This window comes from Mytilus galloprovincialis, chromosome 10, assembly GCF_965363235.1.
Source record: "Mytilus galloprovincialis chromosome 10, xbMytGall1.hap1.1, whole genome shotgun sequence".
Lineage (NCBI taxonomy): Eukaryota > Metazoa > Mollusca > Bivalvia > Mytilida > Mytilidae > Mytilus > Mytilus galloprovincialis.
This window is the reverse complement of record NC_134847.1, coordinates 65,130,936-65,155,964: the sequence shown is the minus strand read 5'-3', so window position 1 is coordinate 65,155,964 and position 25,029 is coordinate 65,130,936. Positions and strand designations below refer to the sequence as shown.

General features: G+C 32.4%; 1 protein-coding gene and 1 long non-coding RNA gene across 2 annotated transcripts; one reads left to right on the top strand and one right to left on the bottom strand.

The window, feature by feature from the left end:
• Positions 1 to 6,479: 6,479 nt before the first annotated feature.
• On the bottom strand, positions 6,480 to 7,744 carry LOC143048134 (uncharacterized). Its single transcript, XR_012969746.1, has 2 exons — positions 7,670 to 7,744; positions 6,480 to 6,551 (listed from the first exon to the last, which is right to left on the bottom strand). It is a non-coding gene; the product is annotated as an uncharacterized LOC143048134 (long non-coding RNA).
• An 868-nt stretch (positions 7,745 to 8,612) lies between these two features.
• LOC143048132 (acetyl-CoA acetyltransferase-like) lies at positions 8,613 to 24,784 on the top strand. Its single transcript, XM_076221624.1, has 9 exons — positions 8,613 to 8,758; positions 13,549 to 13,683; positions 14,719 to 14,900; positions 20,442 to 20,559; positions 20,940 to 21,083; positions 21,984 to 22,100; positions 23,540 to 23,694; positions 24,064 to 24,174; positions 24,522 to 24,784. The coding sequence occupies exons 1-9, from the start codon at positions 8,713 to 8,715 to the stop codon at positions 24,690 to 24,692; spliced, it is 1,179 nt and encodes a 392-aa protein (XP_076077739.1). The 5' UTR covers positions 8,613 to 8,712; the 3' UTR covers positions 24,693 to 24,784.
• The last annotated feature ends 245 nt before the right edge of the window (positions 24,785 to 25,029 follow it).

Below are 25,029 nucleotides of genomic sequence, written 5' to 3'. Positions count from 1 at the left end.
TTTATTTTCAATTAGTAAAGAACAAAGATCCCATGTTCCCCTCCATGCATATTATATGTCATATTTTATCTATCAAAGGGCAAGGAACAAGGCATAACTAAAAAAGCACCTTTTTTCTTTTTTCTTTTCAATATCTTAAAAGAAATAAAAGCTTCACAGCAAATGAAATGTGATTTCCATTATAATTTATATTTCAAAGGGTCATAACTGGTTAAAAATATTTGATTACGACTTATTTTCCAAATTGTCAAAGACATTGCTTAAGATATGAGTTTCACTTAATCTAACAAGAATTGTACAAATGAGAGTGCTAACAAGACCAGACGATCGGACGCCCGGTATTTTTATGTCTCCTGCAACGCGTTTAGCTCAGTTATCAAAAACCCAAAACCCAAGGTTGTAGACTCAAATTCCTGGAAAGAGAAGTCACTTCAGTTCCTATATTCCGAAGTTCCTAAATTATACAGAAGTGCCGCTGTAATGGGGTCCGTTTTTGATATGTCAAATTTGAGATTGGGTGGGAAACTTTACATCAAATATTTATGAATTGAATGATGGTAGTTTCGAGGAAACAATAAAATTTGGTTAAAAAAATAAATATATGAATTGGTGGGTATTTTGAATTTAAACAAAAATCTAACTAGTGTCGGATTCTGGGGGAGTACATGTGCTTAAATAAAAAATATTTTTCTGCATAAAAAGGTCCCAAAAAAATTTCGCCTCGCTACGCTCGGCGAAACATCCACATCATTTCAACCCTGGCTACGCCACTGGTAGATCTTAGACAAAAGGTATAAGAGTATAATATGACAGATGGAAACTTTAAAACACAAGGCGCCTGCATATGGTATGAAGCCTCAAATCTCCTACCCTCTGAAGTTAATACTGTTACAGTAGTTTACACCGACACCAGGATTGTGGTTCTGATGTCATCAATTCTGAGACTTTCATCGCAGCTGCTACAATAACCTTTGTCCTGTTTCCAAAAATACTGATGAATCCATTTAAAACGTTTTTTCCTACAAACTTTGTGAAGGGTTAATTTTCTAATGGAATGGAGTCTTTTTTCATAGGTTGAATATTTTCTAGATATTATGATTATCTATTCACAAACACTGAAACAATCTGCACAGCTATTCCAACTAGTCTGAGGACCACTATTCCACGATAGTCTAAACAAAGCTTTGCAAATACTTGCTAATCTCCAATAAAATTTTACTGGTCAGGGGGGAATCGGACTAGTGGCCAACAATGCAGACTGCTTAAAATTATTCAAACAGGTTCCACAGAAACATGGAAGTTTTTCACAATAACTCCTTTCAACTTAGTACTGGTATGTTCGAACTGAGAATATAAACTTCTGATGGACTCATTCATAAATTCCCATACTAGCTTAAAAAACACAAATTCAAAAATTTCTTATGTTGTCAACTCATTGGCAGCTTAGAGATACATTATACAATGAAAGAAGCTACCAATGAGCCAGTACATTTTAAGAATTGTTAGTGTATTTCTGATCTAAAAATTAAAATAATACTAGAATGTGTCCATGGTACAAGAATGCCCCAACATCACTGTCATTTTCTGTGTTCAGTGGACTAAAATTGGGGTTAAAAAGTTAATTTGGCAATTAAATTGGAAAGATTATATCATAGGGAACATATGTAACAAGATTTAAGTTGATAGGTCATCAACTTTATCAAAAAATTCTTTGACCAAATACTTAAACCTGAATTGGGACAAACGGAAGGACGAACCGCAGAACATAGGTGGGGCATAAAAAAATTTGTAAGGGTTCCTTGGAACCCAGTGTCTCGCCTACTTTTGCTGTTAATCGCAGACTCAACAAAAATGAGGAAAAACATCAACAAAAATTTCCCTCTCGATACTGTCTTTTGATTGAAAGAAGCTTCCAAGTTTGGTAAAAAAATCCAGGATAGTTTATGAATCTAATAAATGTTCTATAAACTTTAACTGCAGACTGTATGTAATGTTAACTGGAAGAAAAACCAAGTCCATTTATAAGTAAAATACGGAAAAAGTTGATTTTTTTTTTACAAAATTTACTTCTGAATAATATCTTATGATCAGAAACAAGCTTTTGTCTAAGTTTGGTAGAAATCCAGGATAGTTTAAGAACATTATAAAATTTTAAGAACTTAAACCACAGAGTGAATATTTTGTTTCTGGCAAAAAAACTAAGTCCATTTATAAGTAAAATACGGAAAAGTGGAAATTTATTTTTACAAAATTTTCTTCTTGATACTATCTTATGATCATAAACAAGCTTCTGTCCAAGTTTGGTACAAATCAAGGATAGTTTATGAAAGTTATTAAAATTTTAAAAACTTTAACCACAGAGTGAATGTAATGTTTCCTCGCAGAAAAACTAAGTCCATTTATAAGTTAAATACGGAAAAGTGGAAATTTATTTTCACAAAATTTTCTTCTTGATACTATCTTATGATCATAAACAAGCTTCTGTCCAAGTTTGGTACAAATCAAGGATAGTTTATGAAAGTTATTAAAATTTTAAAAACTCTAACCACAGAGTGAATGTAATGTTTCCTCGCAGAAAAACTAAGTCCATTTATAAGTAAAATACGGAAAAAATGGAATTTTATTTTTACAAAATTTACTTCTTGATACTTTCTTATGATCATAAACAAGCTTCTGTCCAAGTTTGGTAGAAATTCAGTATAGTTTAAGAAAGTTATTAAAATTTCAAAAACTTTAACCACAGAGTGAATATTTGTGGACGCCGCCGCCGACGACAGAATGTAGGATCACTTAGTCTCGCTTTTCGACTAAAGTCGAAGGCTCGACAAAAATAGAGAAATAAGTGTGGAGCAACTTTCTGATTTATAAAGGGACATAACTCTAGAATGAGATGCTACTCAAATTCAAACTAGATTTATGTGTGGTGGTAATTAGCACTGTGATTTAGTTTCAAAGCATTTGATTGATGATCTCGGTTTTGTCGAGCCTTCGACTTTAGTCGAAAAAGCGAGACTAAGCGTTCCTACATTCCGTCGTCCACAAATATTCACTCTGTGGTTGAAGTTTTTGAAATTTTAATAACTTTCTTAAACTATACTGAATTTCTACCAAACTTGGACAGAAGCTTGTTTATGATCATAAGAAAGTATCCAGAAGTAAATTTTGTAAAAATAAAATTCCATTTTTTCCGTATTTTACTTATAAATGGACTTAGTTTTTCTGCGAGGAAACATTACATTCACTCTGTGGTTAAAGTTTTTAAAATTTTAATAACTTTCATAAACTATCCTTGATTTGTACCAAACTTGGACAGAAGCTTGTTTATGATCATAAGATAGTATCAAGAAGAAAATTTTGTAAAAATAAATTTCCACTTTTCTGTATTTTACTTATAAATGGACTTAGTTTTTTTGCCAGAAACAAAACATTCACTCTGTGGTTTAAGTTTTTAAAATTTTTATAATGTTCTTAAACTATCCTGGATTTCTACCAAACTTAGACAAAAGCTTGTTTCTGATCATAAGATATTATTCAGAAGTAAATTTTGTAAAAAAAAAAATCACTTTTTCCATATTTTACTTATAAATGGACTTAGTTTTTCTTCCAGTTAACATAAAATACAGTCTGCAGTTAAAGTTTATAAAACATTTATTAGATTCATAAACTATCCTGGATTTTTTACCAAACTTGGAAGCTTCTTTCAATCAAAAGACAGTATCGAGAGGGAAATTTTTATTGATGTTTTTCCTCATTTTTGTCGAGTCTGCGATTAACAGCAAAAGTAGGCGAGACACTGGGTTCCGTGGAACCCTTACAAATTTTTGTTCTACTAGTTTTTTCTCCCCTTACTTTTAAGCCCATGATCCTGATACATGTAATTGTTTCAGGCCATAAAAAAGAATAGGTTTGTTTGCCCAAACGCTACCTACCCACAAAAAAGCTGCCTACTCAAATTATTTTATTGTCCTGATTTGAAGAAGTTTTTTTTTTATTCGGATAGGCATGAAGACTAATAGACACCCGATACTTCAATTTCTCTTTTGAAAAAAAAAAAGAAAATGCCTACCTACCTACCCACTGTCTCAACCTTTGGGTAGGGTTTGGGCAAACCAATTTTTTTTTAATTGTGGCCTCAATGTTTTGTTGTTTTTTTTTTTAAATAAAAAAATATTGGAGACCTTTTGAATAAAAATGTACACAATGTTTCTTTTTTTTCTTTATTTATACACAAGGATCTCTCCTCTAGAACATGATCATCTGTCCCTGTAAATATAGAAAATAAATAATTAGTTTCATAAAAATACTCAAAAGAATGTGTTAAATCTGATATACAAATACAAGTGCTTAGGATTTTCAGAATATTTGGTTTTTGAGCATATCTGAATGGCGATTGACATATATACAATTTAGGTAAACATTTACATGTTAAAATCAATATCTAATATAGAAGTATATTTTTAAATTATTTAAGGTAACTCGAGTCTAACTTTGTACTTGTCTCTCCTCTTTCAATATCTCCTCCAGATTTTTGAATTCCGATTTTTGAAGCACAAGTTGCTACATGAACAGTACTTTTCCTGGTATAATGAAATCATACACAACTTCAAAGCATTTTACATCAGAGACACTTCCTTTACAGATTGAGTGCAAAGTTTTCTTACTCAAAATACTTTAATATTTATGAAAAATAGTTATTGGAAACAAACAAAAAAACACTTTTCTCATTTTTTGTTTTAATTCATACTTTGCATTATGAAGAAAGGGAAAGCATATGTCTTGCTTCACACATTTTTAGCAGCAAAAATGATGTCATAATAAAACAAACTTGCACAGTATCATCTCAATGAAAAAAAAAAAAAAAATTTTGTGAATAGGGAAATTATGTGAATTTAAATCCTTGAATATCTATGAAACTGTGATCTTCCCTTTTTTAAATATATCAAGATTATCAGAGGATCTCAAAAATAATTTGTTGCAAAGTTAGATAGAAAGAATTATATCAGAAATTAAAATACATGTATTTGGGGCAATAAGTTGGTTAACAGTATATTGCATTGTTGTCAGTAGAAAGCATTAATACCCACTTTGGTTGTGTTTATAAATAACATAATCACAAAAGAGTGATTTCGTGGGAAATAGACATCAACTTGTTTTTTTTCTGCCATTCATCTTTTCTGATTATAACTATTATAAAGGCTATGTAGTTTGACATACTAAAAAGATAGATGGGTCATAATATACTTAGGGCTATTCCATTAAAATGTATGTGGGAGGGTAGGATATTGAATGTGGGCAGTGGGACTTTTTCCAGTATGTGTTTTTTGCAATAATGCAAAATTTTCTAAAAAATGGTTTTTGTTGTATGGATAGTTTGAAAGTCCCTTCCTACCCTCCCACATACATTTCAACGGAATAGCCCTTATTGCCTCTGACCCTTCCTCTTTGACAAGTTACAACACAAACCTTTCTCTTCTTTTCACCTCCTAATTCAAAGTGTTTGCATCTCTTAATGGAAATCTGTTTCCTGTGTTTACAGCCAGTACATTCCATTCTCAAGGTGATTTTCTTTGTTGTTTTGGCCTACAATAAAATCAAATAAAATAATATCCTTTTTCAACCAACTTTCTCTGCTATCTAATAATAACATCCAGTTTTAAACATGTTGATGATCTTCATTAATCACAATCTTTTAAGGGTGATGATCTTCATTAATCACAATCTTTTAAGGAAAGCTGTACGATATAATACATTGTATCTATCATATTGAAAATGTCTAAAAATGGCCCCTTTTTGTTAGTTTAAATTTTAAATTAGGATTCATTGGCCAATATCACAATGAATCATAGCTTATAGTGTGGGACTTGAAATAAGCATTCTGTTGAAAATTTACATACATGTGTGTAATAAATGAATATACAAATAGTACTCATTTTGATTTTCCATGGAAAAATCAATAAAAATGGTTCAATGTCCATTGATTATTAGACCAGAAACAGTGCACACACTGACAAAAATATCTTTTAAAATCATGTTTATAAAAACATTTTAAATGTTTAACTTGAACAATTAGTTTGTCTACACCTGCGCTCTATGTTTCATTGTCCTAAAATTTGTTGAAATCCAGCTGATTTTCTCAAAATTTATAATTTCCCCAAAATCATGTATCTAGATCTGTTTGGGATGTAAAAATCTACGCTATGGAGTAAAAGTTTGAGAAAACAAAAGTTTTCTTTAACTTTCTCACATGTCTTAAGAAATGACTAGCAAATACCACATAGATCTTATCCCCTCAATTTTGCTAAATTATTAGACATACTTTCCCAAAATGAATTGACCTCTGTATCTCCAATTGTTGGTATTAATGGTTTGTTGTCTCATTATTTATATTCCATATGCTTCTATTTATACTAAGTATGCTTTCTTATTTTTTAAGTTTAAATTAAATTGAAGACCGCAATCTCTCGGACACTAATTATAAATTACCTTTTTTCTGAAAATAGGCTTGGTTTGTCCTCCGTACCCACTTTGTTTTCTGTCGTATCTCCTTTTGCCTTTGAAGAAAATAAATCAATTACTAAAATTATCAGAAGTCATGTATAAATATAATTAAATATGAAAATAATTTACATATTAAAGTTTGTTGAAACGCAGGTACACATTATGATTTCCAGCTGCCACTACAAGTCATTAGTACTGTTTAATAAAATTAATATGCAGATTTCCAAATTAAGTAGTACATGTATTATTAAACAGTCAGAAATAACCACCAATTGGTGGATTATACCTCAATTGACATATAATCCACCAATTCACATATAATGGTATAGACCAATCGAAGTATAATTCTTTGCAAATTACTCATCAACAAGAATGTGTCCCCAGTACACGAATGCCCCACTCACACTATCATTTTCTATGTTCAGTGGACCGTGAAATTGGGGTAAACCCTCTAATTTGGCATTAAAATTAAAAAGCTCATATCATAGGAAACATGTATACTAAGTTTGAAGTCGATTGGACTTCAACTTCATCAAACACTACCTTGACCAAAAACTTTAACCTGAAGCGGGACAGACGGACGAACGGACAGACGAACTGACGCACAGACCAGAAAACATAATGCCCCTCTATTATCGTAGGTGGGGCATAAAAATGGAGCACTGTTTTCTTAAAACCATATTATGGTATGAAAACATGCCAAAAATTCCTCAATAGTTATCCCACAAGGACGCGGCCATCAGGGTGATCTTACACTGACACACCAAGTCATTACAGGTATAATCACCATATAGAGGGTTTGTTCCTAACCTGTTCAAGCAAGAAAGATTAATTCTGGAATCAGCAGGAAGTAATTCATCAAAAAGTTTAGACCAAGATGTTTTATTACTTTACGTTTCATGTAGAAGTCTAGCTTTCAAACCAGTGAGATTTATGAAATGATTAATCTGTGTCAAAATTATTGGTTGCCCCTCAGGTATCAGCTGAATGCCAATCAATTTAGAGTGTTTGGCTTTTTTAAGAATATTGACAACTTATGTATGCATCAGTCTCTTTGCCTCTGACACATTATTAAGTATGCAAGGGTTTGTGGGCTCGTGAAGGAAATATTGATAAAATCACAATGCATTTTGACAAGTGGAACTTTATAAGCATTTTACAAAATAAATACCTTGTGCATATAATGAGGCTTTTCCAGCCTTGTACTGTGTAACTTTGTGTAAGGTGTGCTTTCTGCACTCCGTAGCTTTACAGAAGGTACGTCTTTGTTTGGGTACGTTGACCTGAAAAGAGCATACAATGTCCTTTAGTTTCAAATTACATGTGTACCTTACAGCACTTTGCAGAGTTATTCCCAACCTGTTTAATGGTTTCTACAGAACTTTGATAGTAAGCATATATGTATGATTATTTGCAGATCGAAATACGTCACTTGAAAATGTGCAGGCACCAAAAGAGCCTTTATCAGCAATCACAAATCAGTAAAATGTGTACATCACTCATCAGATTCAAATGCAGTTTAATTCTATTAATGTTTGCAAGAAGTTGAAGAACGGACATTAAAGTAATTTGTATTTTAACACGAATATCTAAAATAACTTCACAAAATATGACGTCATCGTCATCTTAATCCTTTTTACAGCTAAAAAATGCAGATTGAACAGTTACAATAAAATTGCATTGCTGCATAAAGAATACTGGGATACAGCAGAAATGAATACAGTACCGATTGTCAGAGTTTTACTGACGAGGTTATAAATCAAAACTACTCCACTAAACTGAAAGGTAGACGTTAAGTTATTTATTTTTTAAACGAACAGTCAAAGAAGCATTGAATATAATCAAGAAAGCGGATGATTAAGGATTTTATATTTGCTATATGCTTGCGTATTGCCTCACCATTTTGACCGATTTTAGAAAGGAAGTACGATACGTGATCATTCGAGTGTTTTAATATTTTTACGGTAAAGTGTGCATTCACTATTTACAAGAAGCTCCTCGAATTGAAGTCATTTTGTCAATACGCAATACTTATCAAATAAAAACGTTTATTTACTAATAAGTTTACTATGATTTGGTTTACAATATTTGTTTCGAGTTATTTATGACACAGCAGTTACTAAGAAAAACAAGAAATTATCAAATTACAATAGAATCCTTATTGAAGCGTGTCATCAACACGGATTTTGAAAACGAAAGTTGAAAGTGAAAGCAATGTCTCAAGAAGTTGTGATCGTTTCTTCTTGCAGAACAGCAATAGGTAACGATTTAAAGAATATTTCTAAAGTTCTATTCCCAATGAAAATTAATAGAATACAAATAACAATGATCACGAAGACCCTATGCACATAAGACTGAAAGCTGTACATTGTATACACCTTATCGCTAATCCCGGCTGACCCGGCCGCGTGAACTTTTGACGTCAACAACAATCACTTTTCCATTGTGGCGTCAGATATTTTGCTTTAATTTTATGACGTCAAAATTTTACGGGAACCTGTGTGATATCCAGTAATGGCGGACAAATAGCGATAAGGTGTATTGGAAGGCATAAAAAGGCAATAAACAGATAAACAATTTTAACACCTGAGTTCATTTAAAACCTTCCATTCAGTTGCACAGTTTAAGGTTCATTATAACAAATGGACAAATATGGCCGTATTTTCACCTCAAAAACCAATCTGTGTACATGTAACATAAAATATTGTCTTTCGGACAAAATTTCATATAGAATATTGTCCACTGACAGTATTTCATAATAAAATATTGTCCCTGACAATATTTCATTATGAAATAGTGTCCTTGTCCATGAAATTTTGTCACCTCCTTCTGGACAATATTTCACTATGAAATTCTGTTCTTAACAATACTACACTGTGAAATACTGGCTTTGAAAATTCTTTTTAATCAAATTATTACACAATTAGCAATAGAATTATAGTACACAAGCATGCAGCATGCACATTTTTAGATTTATAACTGAAATTGTTTTGAATAGCAAGGAAGTTATATCATTACTAATAGTGAGTTTCAAATTTGCATATAGATACATTACAAATGGTTTTCATGTATTATAGATTAAAGAAATGTCTAACGTATGTTTCATTTTATTACAGTATACTGTACAAATATAAGCAATGAACTGACAATCACTTATTTTGTAAATATATACACAGACATGTGTTGCAGGAAAAAAAATCCTATATACCTTCTCTAATATGAATATATGTTGATAACCTCCCCTTCATGAGACAAAAGTCCATGACAATCTGTCACAATACCCAATACCTCCCTTTAATAGGACACAATTTCATAGTATTTATCTGTGAAATATTGCCTCAATTCACACAAAATATAACCTCATTTAACAAGACAAAATTCCATAACATTCATCTGTGAAATACATGTATTGTCTTTATACAGACAAAATTTAGCTATGAAAATTTGTCCTTCTCTGGACATTTTTCCATACACGAGGACAATATTTCATGCTACATAGTTATGAAGTATTGTCTTGTGGTACAATATTTCATAGGACAATATTTTGCTTTACATACAGACTTACCTGTGCTGTTAGGAAAGTTTTAATGCCTAGCATCCACTAGATACATGTATATAAAAGTTAAATGCATTTTGTGTTTAAGAAAGATAAAATCTTTCTTGGTTTTTGATGGGCATTTTTTTTCCTTTCTGCAGAAGGTGAAAAAATAAACAAACACCTGAATTACTTTGATACTGTCCACTCACAGCTGACTCAGATAAACTCTTTAACTCACCTATATAGTTGTGAAGATACCTCTTGTCCATGTCAATTAAGGACAATCAAAATAATACAAACCGGTTTTTTACCTGAGTGTGCATCTCATACATGTAGTTGCATGAAGGAAAAAAAATGCCCATCAAAATCCAAAAGAGATTTTATCTTTCTGAAACACAAAAGGCATTTAACTTTATTATATCTAGTGGATGCTAGGCATTAAAACTTTTCCAAGTTCACAGGTAAGTCTGTACTCAGAGTAATTTTTGGCATGTAAATACAGCCATATTTGTCCGTTTGTTATGATGAACCTTAAAGCATCTATTGTTGGTCAGATGTCTATTGTCTCTCTTTTGTCCTTTTCAATCAAAATAGTTTTGCACAGGTGTCATGAAATTTAGGGGAATTTTAAAATTTTCAAATATGTTTTCAATTTCAAGAATCTTCTCCTCTGAAACTACTAGGCCAAATACTTCCAAACTTTAACTGAATGTTCCTTAGGGTATCTAGTTTATAAATTGTATCCGAAGTTTTGATCTATCAACAAACATGGTCGCCATTGCTAAAAATAGAACATAGGGGTCAAATGCAGTTTTTGGCTTATAACTCAAAAACCGAAGCATTTAGAGCAAATCTGACTGTGGTTGAATTGTTTATCAGGTCAAAATCTATCTGCCCTGAAATATTCAGATGGATCGGACGACACGTTGCTAGGTTGCTGCCCCTGAATTGGTAATTTTAAGGAAATTTTGCTGTTTTTGGTTATTATCATGAATATTATTATAGGTAGAGATAAACTGTAAAGAGCAAAAATGTTCAGCAAAGTAAGACCTAAAAATAAGTCAACATGACTGAAATGGTCAGTTGACCCCTTTAGGAGTTATTGCCCTTTATAGTCAATTTTTAACCATTTTTCATAAATCTTAGTTATCTTTTACAAAAATCTTCTCCTCTGAAACTACTGGGCCAAATTGAACTAAACTTGGCCACAACCATCATTGGGATATCTAGTTTGAAAATTGTGTCCGGTGACCTGGCCAACCAACCAAAATGGCCGCCATGGCTAAAAATAGAACATACGGGTAAAATGCAGTTTTTGGCTTATAACTCAAAAACCAAAGCATTTAGAGCAAATCTGACATGGGGGTTAAATTGTTTATCAGGTCAAGATCTATCTGCCCTGAAATTTTCAGATGAATTGGACAACCCATTGTTGGGTTGCTGCCCCTGAATTGGTAATTTTAAGGAAATTTTGCTATTTTGGTTATTATCTTGAATATTATTATAGATAGAGATAAACTGTAAACAGCAATAATGTTCAGCAAAGTTAAATTTACAAATAAGTCAACATGACCGAAATGGTCAGTTGACCCCTTTAGGAGTTTATAGTCAATTTTTAACCATTTTTCGTAAATCTTAGTAATCTTTTACAAAAATCTTCTCCTCTGAAACTACTGGGCCAAATTAATCCAAACTTGGCCACAATCATCTTTTGGGTATCTAGTTTTAAAAATATGTCGGGTGACCCGGCCATCCAAACAAGATGGCTGCCACGGCTAAAAGTAGAACATAGGGGTAAAATGTCAAAAACCAAAGCATTAAGATCAAATCTGACTGTGGTTGAATTGTTTATCAGGTCAAAATCTATCTGCCCTGAAATATTCAGATGGATCGGACGACACGTTGCTAGGTTGCCGCCCCTGAATTGGTAATTTTAAGAAAATTTTGCAGTTTTTAGCTCACCTTTCCTAAAAGGAAATGTGAGCTTTTCTCATCACTTGGCATCCGTCGTCGTCTGTCGTCGTTAACAATTTTTCAGACATCTTCTCCTCTGAAACTACTGAATGGATTTGGATGAAACTTAGCATGATTGTTCCTTAGATTATCCTGCACAAAGTTTGTGCTTCAATTTTTGATCCGTCAAAAAACATGGCCGCCGTTACTTAAAATAGAACATAGGGGTCAAATGCAGTTTTTGGCTTACATCTCAAAAACTAAAGCATTTAAAGCAAATCTGACATGGGTATAAATGTTCATTAGGTCAAGATCTATCAGCTCTGAAATTTTCAGATGAATCAAACAACCCATTGTTGGGTTGCTGCCACTTAATTGGTAATTTTAAGGAAATTTTGCAGTTTTTGGTCATTTTCTTGAATATTATTATAGATAAAGATAAACTGTAAACAGCAAAAATGATCAGCAAAGTAAGATCTACAAATAAGTTAATATGACCAAAATTGTCAATTGACCCCTTAAGGGGTTATTGTCCTTTAATGACAATTTTTCACAATTTGTTCATCATATTTGCTAACTTTAAAAAATCTTCTCCTCTAAAACTACTCAACCAAATTCAACCAAACTTCATTTGAATGATCAGTAGGGTGTATAAAATAAAGTTTGTGTTTTATTTTCTATTTCGTCAAAAAACATGGCCGAAGGCATTGTTTACCAGGTGAGCCATTCAGGCTCTTGAGAGCCTCTTGTTTTTATAGTAAATAATGACAGTCTCTGATGTTGGCAACTTCTATAGAAAATATAATAAATGCAAAGCAAAATTTAATCAAGCGTTTGATATTCTGAAACTGTAAATGCATTTAGATTTTGTTTATCTAGGTCAGCAATAGGTACTATAAAAATTTTCCAGGGGCACAGTATTGTCTTTACTAAGCAATGCTAAGAGTAAAAATGTATATATATATAAAATTGAGAATGGAAATGGGGAATGTGCCAAAGAGACAACAACCCGACCATAGAGCAGACAACAGCAGAAAGGTCTTCAATGCAACGAGAAATTCTCGCACCCGGAGGCGTCCTTCAGCTGGCCCCTAAACAAATATATACTGGTTCAGTGATAATGAACACCATACTAAACTTCAAATTGTACACAAGAAACTAAAAGTTAAAATGATACAAGACTAACAAAGGCCAGAGGCTCCTGACTTGGGACAGGCGCAAAAATGCGGCGGGGTTAAACATGTTTGTGAGATCTCAACCCTCCCCCTATACCTCTAGCCAATGCAGAAAAGTAAACGCATAACAATATGCATACATGTATATGCTGAAAAAAGAAAAACATATTACTTAATAACTAAATGAGTTCAAACAGTATTTATTAATGAAAAATTACAACAATAAAGTATTTACCATGTTAATACATGAAATTCAAATATGGGATTCGGAAACAAGTTTGGAAAAACTTTTATAAATCCGTCTCCCAATCACATAATTGCTTACTTTCTTTGTGTCCATTCTCAAGTACAGTATCAGCACTATCAATTTTGAATTCTTTACAGGTAGTTTTCTTGGTGCTTTTTCCAATGTGCCAGCACATGAACTTGGAGCAAGTTGTATTAAGGATGTACTCACCAGGGGGAAAGTACTACCGGAGGATGTGTCTGAAGTTATTTTAGGACAAGTTTATACTGCTGGTATTGTTATCATTAGATTTAGATTAATGTAGATTCATTTTAATTTCCGGGAACCTAGTTTTTCTGGATTTTGTGGGTATGGGTAACAATAACTTTGAATGTTCAACAAAGTGCAAATTTCCTTGTATGCAGACTTTTGCAAAACTAAAATTCAAATACAGAGAAAATTTCAATTTTACATTATAATCAAAGAAATTGGTACCCACATAAATAAATGAATCCACAATATGAAACAGTTAATTTTAAAGAGCAAAAATCAGGTGACAGTAATTTTTTTTTATATTTTTTACACAAATATTTATAATTCAACTTCAAGAATCTTAGAAAATATGAGTTAACCAATGTTAATTTCACAAATTTATAAGTTGAGGATATACATTTACCTGAGGTTTTGTTAAAAAGAATCATTAAAAGTTAAGAAACACAACATGCACAACAAAGGCTATAAACAAATAGCTTGAAACACCAACTGACATTGTAAAGATACTGTCGATAGCAGAGAGGTTAAGGTTAGATATACAGTTTTTCAAACTCAAAATATTGATATTATTTGTAGATCATGTACAATGTAGATGTAATAATTGTGCACATATCAACATAATTTATTTTTGAAGGAATAAGTACTTATTCCTACTGTCAGTTTATGAACTGTAAATTTTTTCCACACATTATCAAAATTAAAAGTAACCTGTACTAGTTATTATAATGTAACTAAAAATGTGTATAACTCATGTGGTTTTAATGCTTATGAGTTAACAAAGTCAACATTGATTAATTCAACTGTTCATCCTTTACCCGGTACATGATTCTCTACCTCAAGTTAAGGCTTAAGCAATAATTGGTTAATGACAGCTTTTGAAATTGAATTATTGCCCTTCCTGATAAATTACTATAATACTTTTTACGTGAGTATCTTATTTATATAAACATAATAATTCCTCCTATGAAAATGTCAAGGCTATTTAAATAAAACTTTGATTGTGGTGACTTATTTGTCAAGCAAAGGGTAAATTTTGAAAATATGATTTTATCCAGTTCAAGGACAAAATCCTGCTAGACAGGCCAGTGTAAAGGCTGGATTACCAGTTTCAATACCAGCATGTGGAGTAAACATGTTATGTGGATCTGGGTTACGGGCTGTTGTGTTAGGATACCAGGCTATAAAGAATGGAGATGCTGATATTGTAGTTGCAGGGGGCCAGGAAAATATGAGCATGGTATAAAATTATTCAACTTATTCTTTTTTTGGGGAAAGACGGCTTCAAGCCGTCAATTCCCTAATGGGGTATCATTCCCTCACGTCAATCATTTTGTTTTGATAGTTTGGAAACCCCCTCAAAATGTCATACTGAAATTGATGACAAGGAGAACAGATTATCTTTAAATACATTTTTTGAGGCCGTAGTGATAGTCCGATGCTTCGATAGTCTGACAGTTCGATGGTCCGACGGTTCGATGATCCGACAGTTCAATAGTCCGACAGTTCAATAGTCCGACAGTTCGATAGTCCGACAGTATAGTGGTATTTCTACTTCATATGTATGTGAGTCAAAAGTCATGTACCTGATTTGAGAAGTGCGTATATATAAGAACAAAAAATCTGTCGTCACAAAAGCACCAACCAAAAAATAAAAGTTCAGTTTAGACGAGATTATTCGGTCCACGTATATATATGATGAAAGTACCATGAACTGATTTAAAAGTAAAAAGATCCTGCCTACCAACTGGAGGAAAACCTAAACATGACTTTCGGTCACTTGTGTAGTTTTTTTAGGCCTCCATAAGTCAGTTCTGGTCACACATGACTGTTTTAACGTATTCACAATACTCATTTGACTGACTAGTGCTACCCCTGGCTTAAACTTTGAAAATGCTGCACTATTTCATTTTTAAGATGGTTGTTTCTTAGATGTTCAAGACATGATTTGTAAGCCAGAGTTAAAATTGGCTCTTTGGTTTCAGACGACAAAATCTTTAAGTTAATTCCTAAAGGGTCCAATATTACTAAGTTCACTGTGGCAGCCATCTTGCATGGTCGGCGGTCCGGATCATTGGACTAATTACTGAAACAGGACCACCCAAGGACCATTGCTGCCAAGTATGGTTCCATTTTGCTAAAATGTTTCAGACAATAAAATATGTAAGTGAATTTCTCATAGGGTCCTATGTTAAACTATGTTTGATTGTGGTGGCTATCTTGTTCGCAGATTGAAAATGTTGGTAATATATTTGGAAGGGGACCATCTAATGACCATTCGACCAAAGTTTCGTCCCAAATGGCCCACTGGTTCCAGACAAGAAGATCTTTATGTGAATTTTCCATAGCCTGGTCCTATGTTTAGCTAAGTTCAGCTGTGGTGGACATCTTGGTCGGTTATGTCGGACTTAGTTTTCGGAAGGGGACCGCCCAAGGACCATTCTACTTAAGTTTGGTTCCAATTAACTCAGTGGTTTCAGACAAAAAGATCTTTAACTGACGTTCCCATGTGGTCCTATGTTTAACTAAGTTCGGCTGTGGCAGCCATCTTGGTTGGAGTTTGGAGACGCTGAACATATAGGAGAAGATCTTTAAGTAAAATGTTGACAGATGAACGATGGACGCCAAGTGATGGCAAAGGTCACATGATCTTTTAGGTCAGGTGAGCTAAAAAAAAAAAAAAAAAAAGAAGGGCCCGTGTAAAACAATTCAGACGAGAAAACCAACAAACGGAAAACAAGTGTGAAATTACAGCAACACACAAAAACCACAGCAGGGTTAAACGTTTTTTTCTGGATCCAAGTTTTCCGTCGACAGTGGTGAAACAGCACGATAAAAATCAGTTGAAAACAACCAGAATTATCAATTTGATATTTGCCACCAAAAATTTACAATAGTATATATCAAATAATTTGTTAAGAGTCATACAATAATACATCAACGGTACCAATTTAGTCCGCTAGCTGTTGTACGTGGTATTGCGTTACTGCAAAACGACATTTCTTTAGTTCTTTGCTTTTTTGTTCTTTATTAAAGGGGGGGGGGGGGGGGGTTAATGTATTTAGTTCTTTTATTCAGTGGTATACGTACATTGTGTAACAAATTCAATGGATAATCCGTTTGTATTTTTTCTTAGTTTGTTTTTGGCAATGCATTAATTTGTCATACAAAACATTATGATCAAATTTAGAATTATTTATCTATGAAAAATATCGCAGATTGACATGCAGCCAAAATTCAAACTCAAAAAGCACACTGCGTACCAGTATTGGTCGAAATTTCTTGTTCCATTATTATATTCCGCTTTCAATCTCAGCAACCGTGATTCCAAATTTCGCCATTTTCTTTTTCTTTTCGGCGCTGAATCGCCCCTATCGAGTCGACTGCTTGTAGAGAGTTTTACAATGATGCTTGTTGGTCTTTAAGGCATCGTATGAAAGATATCGAACGCATTTTGATGTAAGCATGGAGTTTAAAACCGACCAAAGGCGGACTGGAGGGGGGTATCTGTGAAATAAGTTTAAAACAAAAACGGGGATTCAGTTTTGGTAAAAGTTAGGTCTGTCGCGTATCGAAAGCCAGGTAGAACGTCTTGTGTCTGTGATTAGTCTATATCATATCTGGTTGTATATGTCGGACTATCGGACCGTCGGACTATAGAACTGTCGGACTGTCGAGCGGACCCCCATTTTTTACACATTTCCCTTCGGTTTCTCGTGAAATTATCGTATATTGAGGTTTCCCTTACACTATATACGTTTCTTTTACAGTCCGGAAAAATCAGTATTACGAAATATTCTAAATATATCTAACCTAGTGACGTCATTGTTGGAATGCCACACAGAGATATCCTTTATTCATTATAAAAATCATTCACAGTATTTGTATACTAATTTAAAATCCGTATTTGTTAAATGTAAACCTAATGATGTTTGCTGTAGTGTAGATCATTCACACACCAACATGCAATGCTTTAATCTGAGGCTATAATCAGATAATTTGTAGGTCAACTTTCGCGGTAAACAATGTCAATGGGGATACATGAGATTGGGGAGAGAAACGACAGTTTTCATTGTTTCTGTAAAGTTCTGTTTTTAGAATCTTCCTCCAATTCAGGAGCACCTCCATTGATGAGTAATTATACACTAAAATCAAAGTAAATGTTTCTGAACACTTAAAATGTGACATTTAGTATATGATAAGTAGTCTTCTATATAAAAAAAAATGTGTGTACCAACATAATTATTGAAATGGTTAAAAAAAAAATTAAATGTTGCTTTTTGTAGTTTATACCTATTGAGATTGGGGAGAGCAACTGCAGTTTTCATTCTTTCTGAAAGTTATGTTTTTAGAATCTTTCTCCAATTAAGGAGCACCTCAATTGATGAGTAATTACCCACTAAAATGAAAGTTAATGTATCTGAACACTAAAAATGTTACATTAAGTATATGTGTAATAAGTAGTCATCAATTAAAAAATAATTTTGCGTACCAACATAATTATTGTAGTGGCCATTTTTAAAAAATCTTTTTTTTAAATATTGCTTTTTATACGACCGCAAAAATTTTAATTTTTTGGTCGTATATTGGTATCACATTGGCGTCGTCGTCTGCGTTGTTGTTGTCGTCGTCGTTGTCGTTCAATTTTTCTCATTTCAGATTTCATAAATAAAAAGAAAATTTCTTCAAATATTTTTTTGAGAGGATTAATATTCAACAGCATAGTGAATTGCTCAAAGGCAAAACAAAAATTTTAAGTTCATTAGACCACATTCATTCTGTGTCAGAAACCTATGCTGTGTCAACTATTTTATCACAATCCAAATTTAGAGCTGAATCCAGCTTGAATGTTGTGTCCATACTTGCCCCAACCGTTCAGGATTCAACCTCTGCGGTCGTATAAAGCTGCACCCTGCAGAGCATCTGGTTGTAGTTTAAAGCTATTTATTCATGAATTGTACAGATATATCAAAATGTGGGATCTGGAAACAAACTTCACACAGCTTATATCAATCATATTTGATTTTATAAGTACATGTGTCCCTGTGATGAGAGTTGTAACTGGGAACTTTATCAATGGAAAATTAAAACTGAATAGATTTTTCAGTCCTCACTTTCTTGAGAATACTGTCACAAAAAATTGAGAATGGTCTTAGCCTGCCGTTCAGTTGTACATAATTAAAATTCTAAAATATATTGTAGTAGTTGTTAAATTCAATTGAATTTTATATAATTAACTCCCAACTTTAATCAAATGTTTTGATTTAGAAGGTGCAGATCTCATTGGTCCAAATTGTCTCTATGATGAATTCTTGACTAAGGAAATGAAATAACAATAAACAACAATTAGTTTCATTATTGTTAGCCTTTCTATATGTTCTAGCTGTTCTTTTGCTCATTCTTTGTATGTAGACTATCAAAAGATAACCCCCTAAAAATTGAAACAATGGCCGTCTTTTCCCTCAGAGCTCTTCAGCTCTTTGATTATATACATGTAGGTAAACATAAGGAGATGTGGTATGATTGTCAATGAGACAACTTTCCAGAATTGTTCAAATGATGTGAATGTTTTTATTGATATCTGTTTTCATGTTTTACACAGTGCATTAAAAAAATAGTTTAATTTTTTGGGGTATATTTAGAAGGCTTTTTAGACAAGCACAGGGACTGGTCATTTTTGGGCATGACAAGTTTAACAGTGAGAAGTTAAAAATTATGGCTATATGAGTATCTATAATACTAAAATAAAGAGGTCCAATTTGTCAGCCGTCATGGGGTAAACACGACATATCAAAGAATTCAACTTAATATATAGCTAATAAAAATTACACCACTCCAGACCCTTTTGTTTTCCACATAATTAATATTGCCAATAATTAACAAGTTCCGGGTCGAATCAGATAACGATACCAATAGTATATATTCACCTGTTACCTATTACCTTATCTGTAGGTTACGCATCTGACAGACACACCACCAAACGGTGTATTTAGGATTTTGCTATATACACGGGTTATAATCACAGGGTTGACGCTACTATAAATTCAATCATTGTCAAATTGTTCCCTATTGTAGTATTTTAATCAGTAAGACTTTCTAAGATAACAATACAAATACTAAAAATCTGGACTTAAAATAAGGCGTATAGGTACAGTTTTCAATTTGTTAGCAGGCATGACGTAAAACAGTGAATCAAAGAATTTAACTTTATTTATAACTAATATAGGACAATGCTGTTGATTAAAAAATAATCCATTCCAGGACCTTTTGTTTTCCAAATAATTAATATTACCAATAATTGATAAGTTCCAGGTCGACGGGTTCAAACAGAAAGATTTGAAAGCAGAGAAAACTGTGTATCTTATAATCGGCATGACTTTATCAGATGACAATACCAATACTAAAATAAGGCTTACGCATAGTTATATACTTTAATTCAGTCACGGACCCGCGATATCACGGGTGTGTTCTAGTATGATTTATTATTTCAATCTCCTGGATAAAAAAGAGCAAGGAAATGACATCCAATTTTGATAATTTTTTTTATTTCTGAACTGATTCAATGCTTACAATCATACTGCATCTACTAATTTATGAAATGATGAGTCCAGATAGATTTTCATTAGTCTAAGGGCTCATTGGCCTGCCTTAGTGAGAACCATGAATTAACTTCCAAGGTAGTTGTTAAGGATAACCTTGATGAAATATACACAGAATATTGTTTCTTATAGTTTGATTCAATGATGAAAGTATTTTTTTCTTTTTTCTTGTCAAATTGTAGGCTCCCCATTGTTGTAACATGAGATCTGGTACTAAGTTTGGAGATGTATCTTTTATGGATAGTATGCTGAAAGATGGCTTAACTGATGCTTTCCATAACTATCATATGGGAATCACAGGTAATTAATTATACATCTGCTGGAAATGTGTTATCAAGCTTCAAGAGAAAATGATGTACAATGTTGTATGTTTTCAGATTCATCATCAACTCTCTTTATTTTAAAAATACTTAAATATTCATATTAAACTCATTATGGCCATGTATGAAATTTTGTTGCATTTATCTTGGAAATTACAAATCAGAAATTGTCTTAAAATACATCAGCTTATTGTTTAAAGTCTTATCTATCATGGAGTTTGATAAAACAAACTTGATCAGGTCGTAGATTACAGTATTACTTTTGCAAAGTAAAAACATTTTGATAAAAGTAAAAGACTGAAATATGCATAGCCATGTGAAACAGATAGTCAGCTAAGCGGTTTTTTTTTATTATTTCAGCTGAGAATGTGGCCAAGAGATGGAATGTTAGCAGAGAAGAACAAGACAAATTTGCTTGTCATTCACAACAAAAATGTGAAGAAGCTCAGAAACAAGGATATTTTACAAAAGAAATAATACCAATATCTATTTCAGGAAGGGGAGGTAATTCATTTTATCTGTTTTCTCATCTATGTATTCCCTGAACTGAGGGTGCTATAAATAGTTTCTTATGAACAATAGGGGTTATTGTTAAAAAGAAAATGGACAATAGAGTTAATATTTAAAAGAAAACAATTAGATAAAGACTTCATTGTATATTTGGGGAAAAAGTAAAATGCTTTTTGTATTTGATAGAAAGAAGCTCTAAGTTAGCTTTTAAATAACTAGTATATAGATCATATTGGCTTATAAAATCAAAGAAGAAATACTTTGTTCAATGGGGGAACAGTTAAGAAAACTGCCTTTGTTATGATGGGAAAACTAGATTCGATCGAATCAACCGAAATGTTTTATATTTTAGACTTTCCAGTTATGTTTTACAGTATCAGTAGTTAGAAAACCTGATACAAATAAATCTGTACTTACAGTAAATCAGTAAATACAACTTTTGAGTTTGTGCTTTAAATGTTTTAGCTAAGTAATTTTAAGTCCGAAATGATTGATATATGTGGTCAATATTTACCTCTAGGAAAATCTGAAATTTTGTCACATCTGTCTACTTTTTATACAACTATGACTAGTTAGGTGTTGCCTTAAATCTTGATCTACACATCATTGGTGCCATATCATTCATCCATCATATTTGTCATCAACAATATTGTGTCCAAAAGTGAAGAGAGCATCACAGTGTATATCTAAAAGAAAGGCTTTTAATTATCGTCTTCAATAATTATACCAACTTACATTTAAATTATGTTATACTAAGAAACAAATACTGTAAAATGGAGAAGAAAAAACATCTCCAAAAAAAATATTGGGATTTTTATTAACTGGGCCAGGTTTTTTTTGAACATTTTTTATTCATTATATGGAAAAAAAAAATAGAATATTTAAATATTTAAGGTACTAAAGAAATAACAACAGATGAATTCCCAAGACAAGGTTGCACAGTGGAAGGCTTTAGTAAATTGAGACCAGCCTTTGACAAATCAGGATCAGTAACTGCTGGGAATGCCTCAGGTATCAATTACATGCCCCTATAATTAACTTGTAATTTGAATTAAGAATTATAGATATGTAGGCCATTGTCTAGTGTCTGTAGCGATTTAAGAAAATAAGATGGAAATTCTCTACATTAGGTCTTGTAACCCATCAATAAATTTTTGGTTAGGAAAGTCTTTACAAAAATGTTGGTTCATCAATCTACTGATCACATGTTAATGGTGTTCCACAATATCTGATTTTTATTTGCATATTTTTTGCACATTATAAGAACTGAAATATATTTCATAGAGTGTTCAGCAAAGTACAAAAAGGTACATATATTTCTGCACTTTATGAAATTTAATTCTATAATCGGTTATTGATTCTGTAAATGTTCTTTTAATTCTATTTTTTTACACAGCTTAAGTCAGGTTTCTTCACTGTCAGATTTGTTGGTTGAATACATTAGAATTGCAACAAATAACCAACATATTATGCTAAGAAATCTTAACTTGTTCCACATTCAAATATACATGTCATAGCATATTTTATTTTTCAGGGGAGGTTATTTGGTCTTTTCCTTATTTGCCTGATAAGACATATATATTGCTCAGTAGCCATGAAACTTGGTAAACAGTTTTCTAATTTACTCAGATTTAATCATGTCAATTTAATTAAAATTTGCCAATATTTTTACCCATAATAGGCCAGATAACACTATTATTGCGCTTTGATTTACATTGCCTACATTATAGTCCTTAGTGTTGACAGTAAATTACATACAAATATTTTCCATACACCTTCCAAATTTATTTCTTCATGTTTTATGCCTCTCAAATAGCAAGTAGGGGGATGAAATAACACAGCCAAAAAAAATGAATGTACTGTAGTGATACAGTCTAGTTGAAAAATGTACAAAAAAATAGTATGTAGAAAGTCTTATAACAACAACACTTTAGGGACTACTGCAGAAATTTATTGATCGACATGTTTCGGTGCCTAGGGCATAACAATACATAAAATCATGCTGAAGTACAAAATCGGGTTGTTAAAATTTAAACGTCACAATGTTACAATGGTAAGTAACGTTATTAATAGCAACTGAAAGTCGATCAATAAATTTCTGCAGCAGTCCCTAAAGTGTTGTTGTTATAAGACTTTCTTCATTTTATGTTTTTCATCATAACGACCCTGCATACCCCCGGGTATCCACTTTATGGACTCTACCGTACTACAGACTCACCAGGCGTTGGTTCACTTTCGTTTGTAAAAAAAAAAATAGTATGTCTAAAGCTGTAAAACTTATCCCTGAACATAAGATTGTTCATATTTTGAGTTAGGGATGATGAATTTATTGGATCCAATCTCTCGTATGTAATTATGGAAGAGCAATGAGTACTATGTAAGTGATGGGGATTCTGATACAATACTCTTAGTTTAAATAATCTGATACTGAGCCTGTTTACTTATTGTAGGTTTAAATGATGGAGCAGCTACAGTATTATTAATGAGTGTTAATGAAGCCAAAAAGAAAGGGGTTACTCCAAAATGCAGAATAGCATCCTGGGCACAAACTGGTGTAGATCCAGAAATTATGGGTACTGGACCCATTTCTGCATGTAAAAAAGCAGTAAGTAGGTCACCTGATTTATTATCTAACTATAATATTGATATTGATAATTTTTAATTTTGTTCAGGAGTTTGGTCCTTGTTGAATTGGTAATTAATCATAGAACGTGACAGGTCAAAAACGCCTGTAAGCTCCTTTTTGCTGTCAATTTAATAGCTTATTCCTTGTTTTTCAGTGATTCGGAAAATGTTCCTCTGAAAATACAAAATAAATGTTTTAGAACAAAATTGTCTCACTTCAACCTACTGTGAAGTGAAAATTTGAGTGTCAATAGTCATAATATATATTCTCATTTGATAATTTTGATAATTTGATAAAAGTTAGGGAACATCAAGGTTACAACCCATAGTATATTTCTTTTTTCAACAGTTAGAGAAAGCTGGATGGTCAGTAGATGATGTTGATTTGTTTGAATTAAATGAAGCTTTTGCTGCCCAGTCATATGTAGTTGTTAAAGAACTTGGTTGTGATATCAATAAGGTATATTATAATCATATGAATAAAATTGAATGTGAGGTTACAGTTGAGAAATAACAGCCCAATAAAACTAATCCAAAAATGAAAAAATAAAAAAAACTATACGTGATCAATATGTCTTCAATAATGAGCAAGTGTACTGTATGACAAGTTGTAGCTAGGGTCTAGGTACTTCACGAATGAATTAAACATAAACATCAAAAAAATGATCACACATATATATATTACCGAAACAATAAATTTATACCTCAACATGAGATACTTTCATCTTAGTTTAAGTTTTTTAAAACAAAGCATATTTTATTTCCAGATTATTTCTGTTCTATTCAGAATTTGACAATATGTTTTAGGTCAATATAAATGGAGGAGCTATTGCTTTAGGACATCCAATTGGAGCTTCAGGAGCAAGAGTTCTTGTAACATTAATTCATGCTTTAGAAAGGACTGGAAAAAAGAAGGGTGTAGCAGCATTGTGTGTAGGAGGGGGCATGGGTATAGCAATGTGTGTAGAAATGGTATAACAGTGATTAAACTATTGTGAAGAAACATATACTTATCTACTTAGTGGGACTAACAAAGGGATACAGAACAAATAAATTTTATTTATTGATAATTCTAGTTTTCAATAATTTATTCTAGGTCTTTACACACAATTGTAAAAATGAAAATACATAAAGGTACAGCGATTATCAAAAGTACCGACAGTATAACAGACCACATCAACCAAAAACACCAGAGTAGAAAAAAAATACATACAAATACCAACTAGTAACACATGGTCCAGGTAGCTGATCTTGGTGGTAAAGGCACAAAATGGGGTTAAACTTGTTTTATGCTTTAGAAAGAACTACATATGAC

Coding starts and splice junctions, on each gene's coding strand:
- LOC143048132 (XM_076221624.1), top strand. CDS start 8,713: ATGTCTCAAGAAGTTGTGATCGTTTCTTCTTGCAGAACAGCAATAG. Junction 14,901..20,441: donor GCCAGGAAAATATGAGCATG/GTATAAAATTAT, acceptor GTCAAATTGTAG/GCTCCCCATTGTTGTAACAT. Junction 24,175..24,521: donor TTGGTTGTGATATCAATAAG/GTATATTATAAT, acceptor AATATGTTTTAG/GTCAATATAAATGGAGGAGC.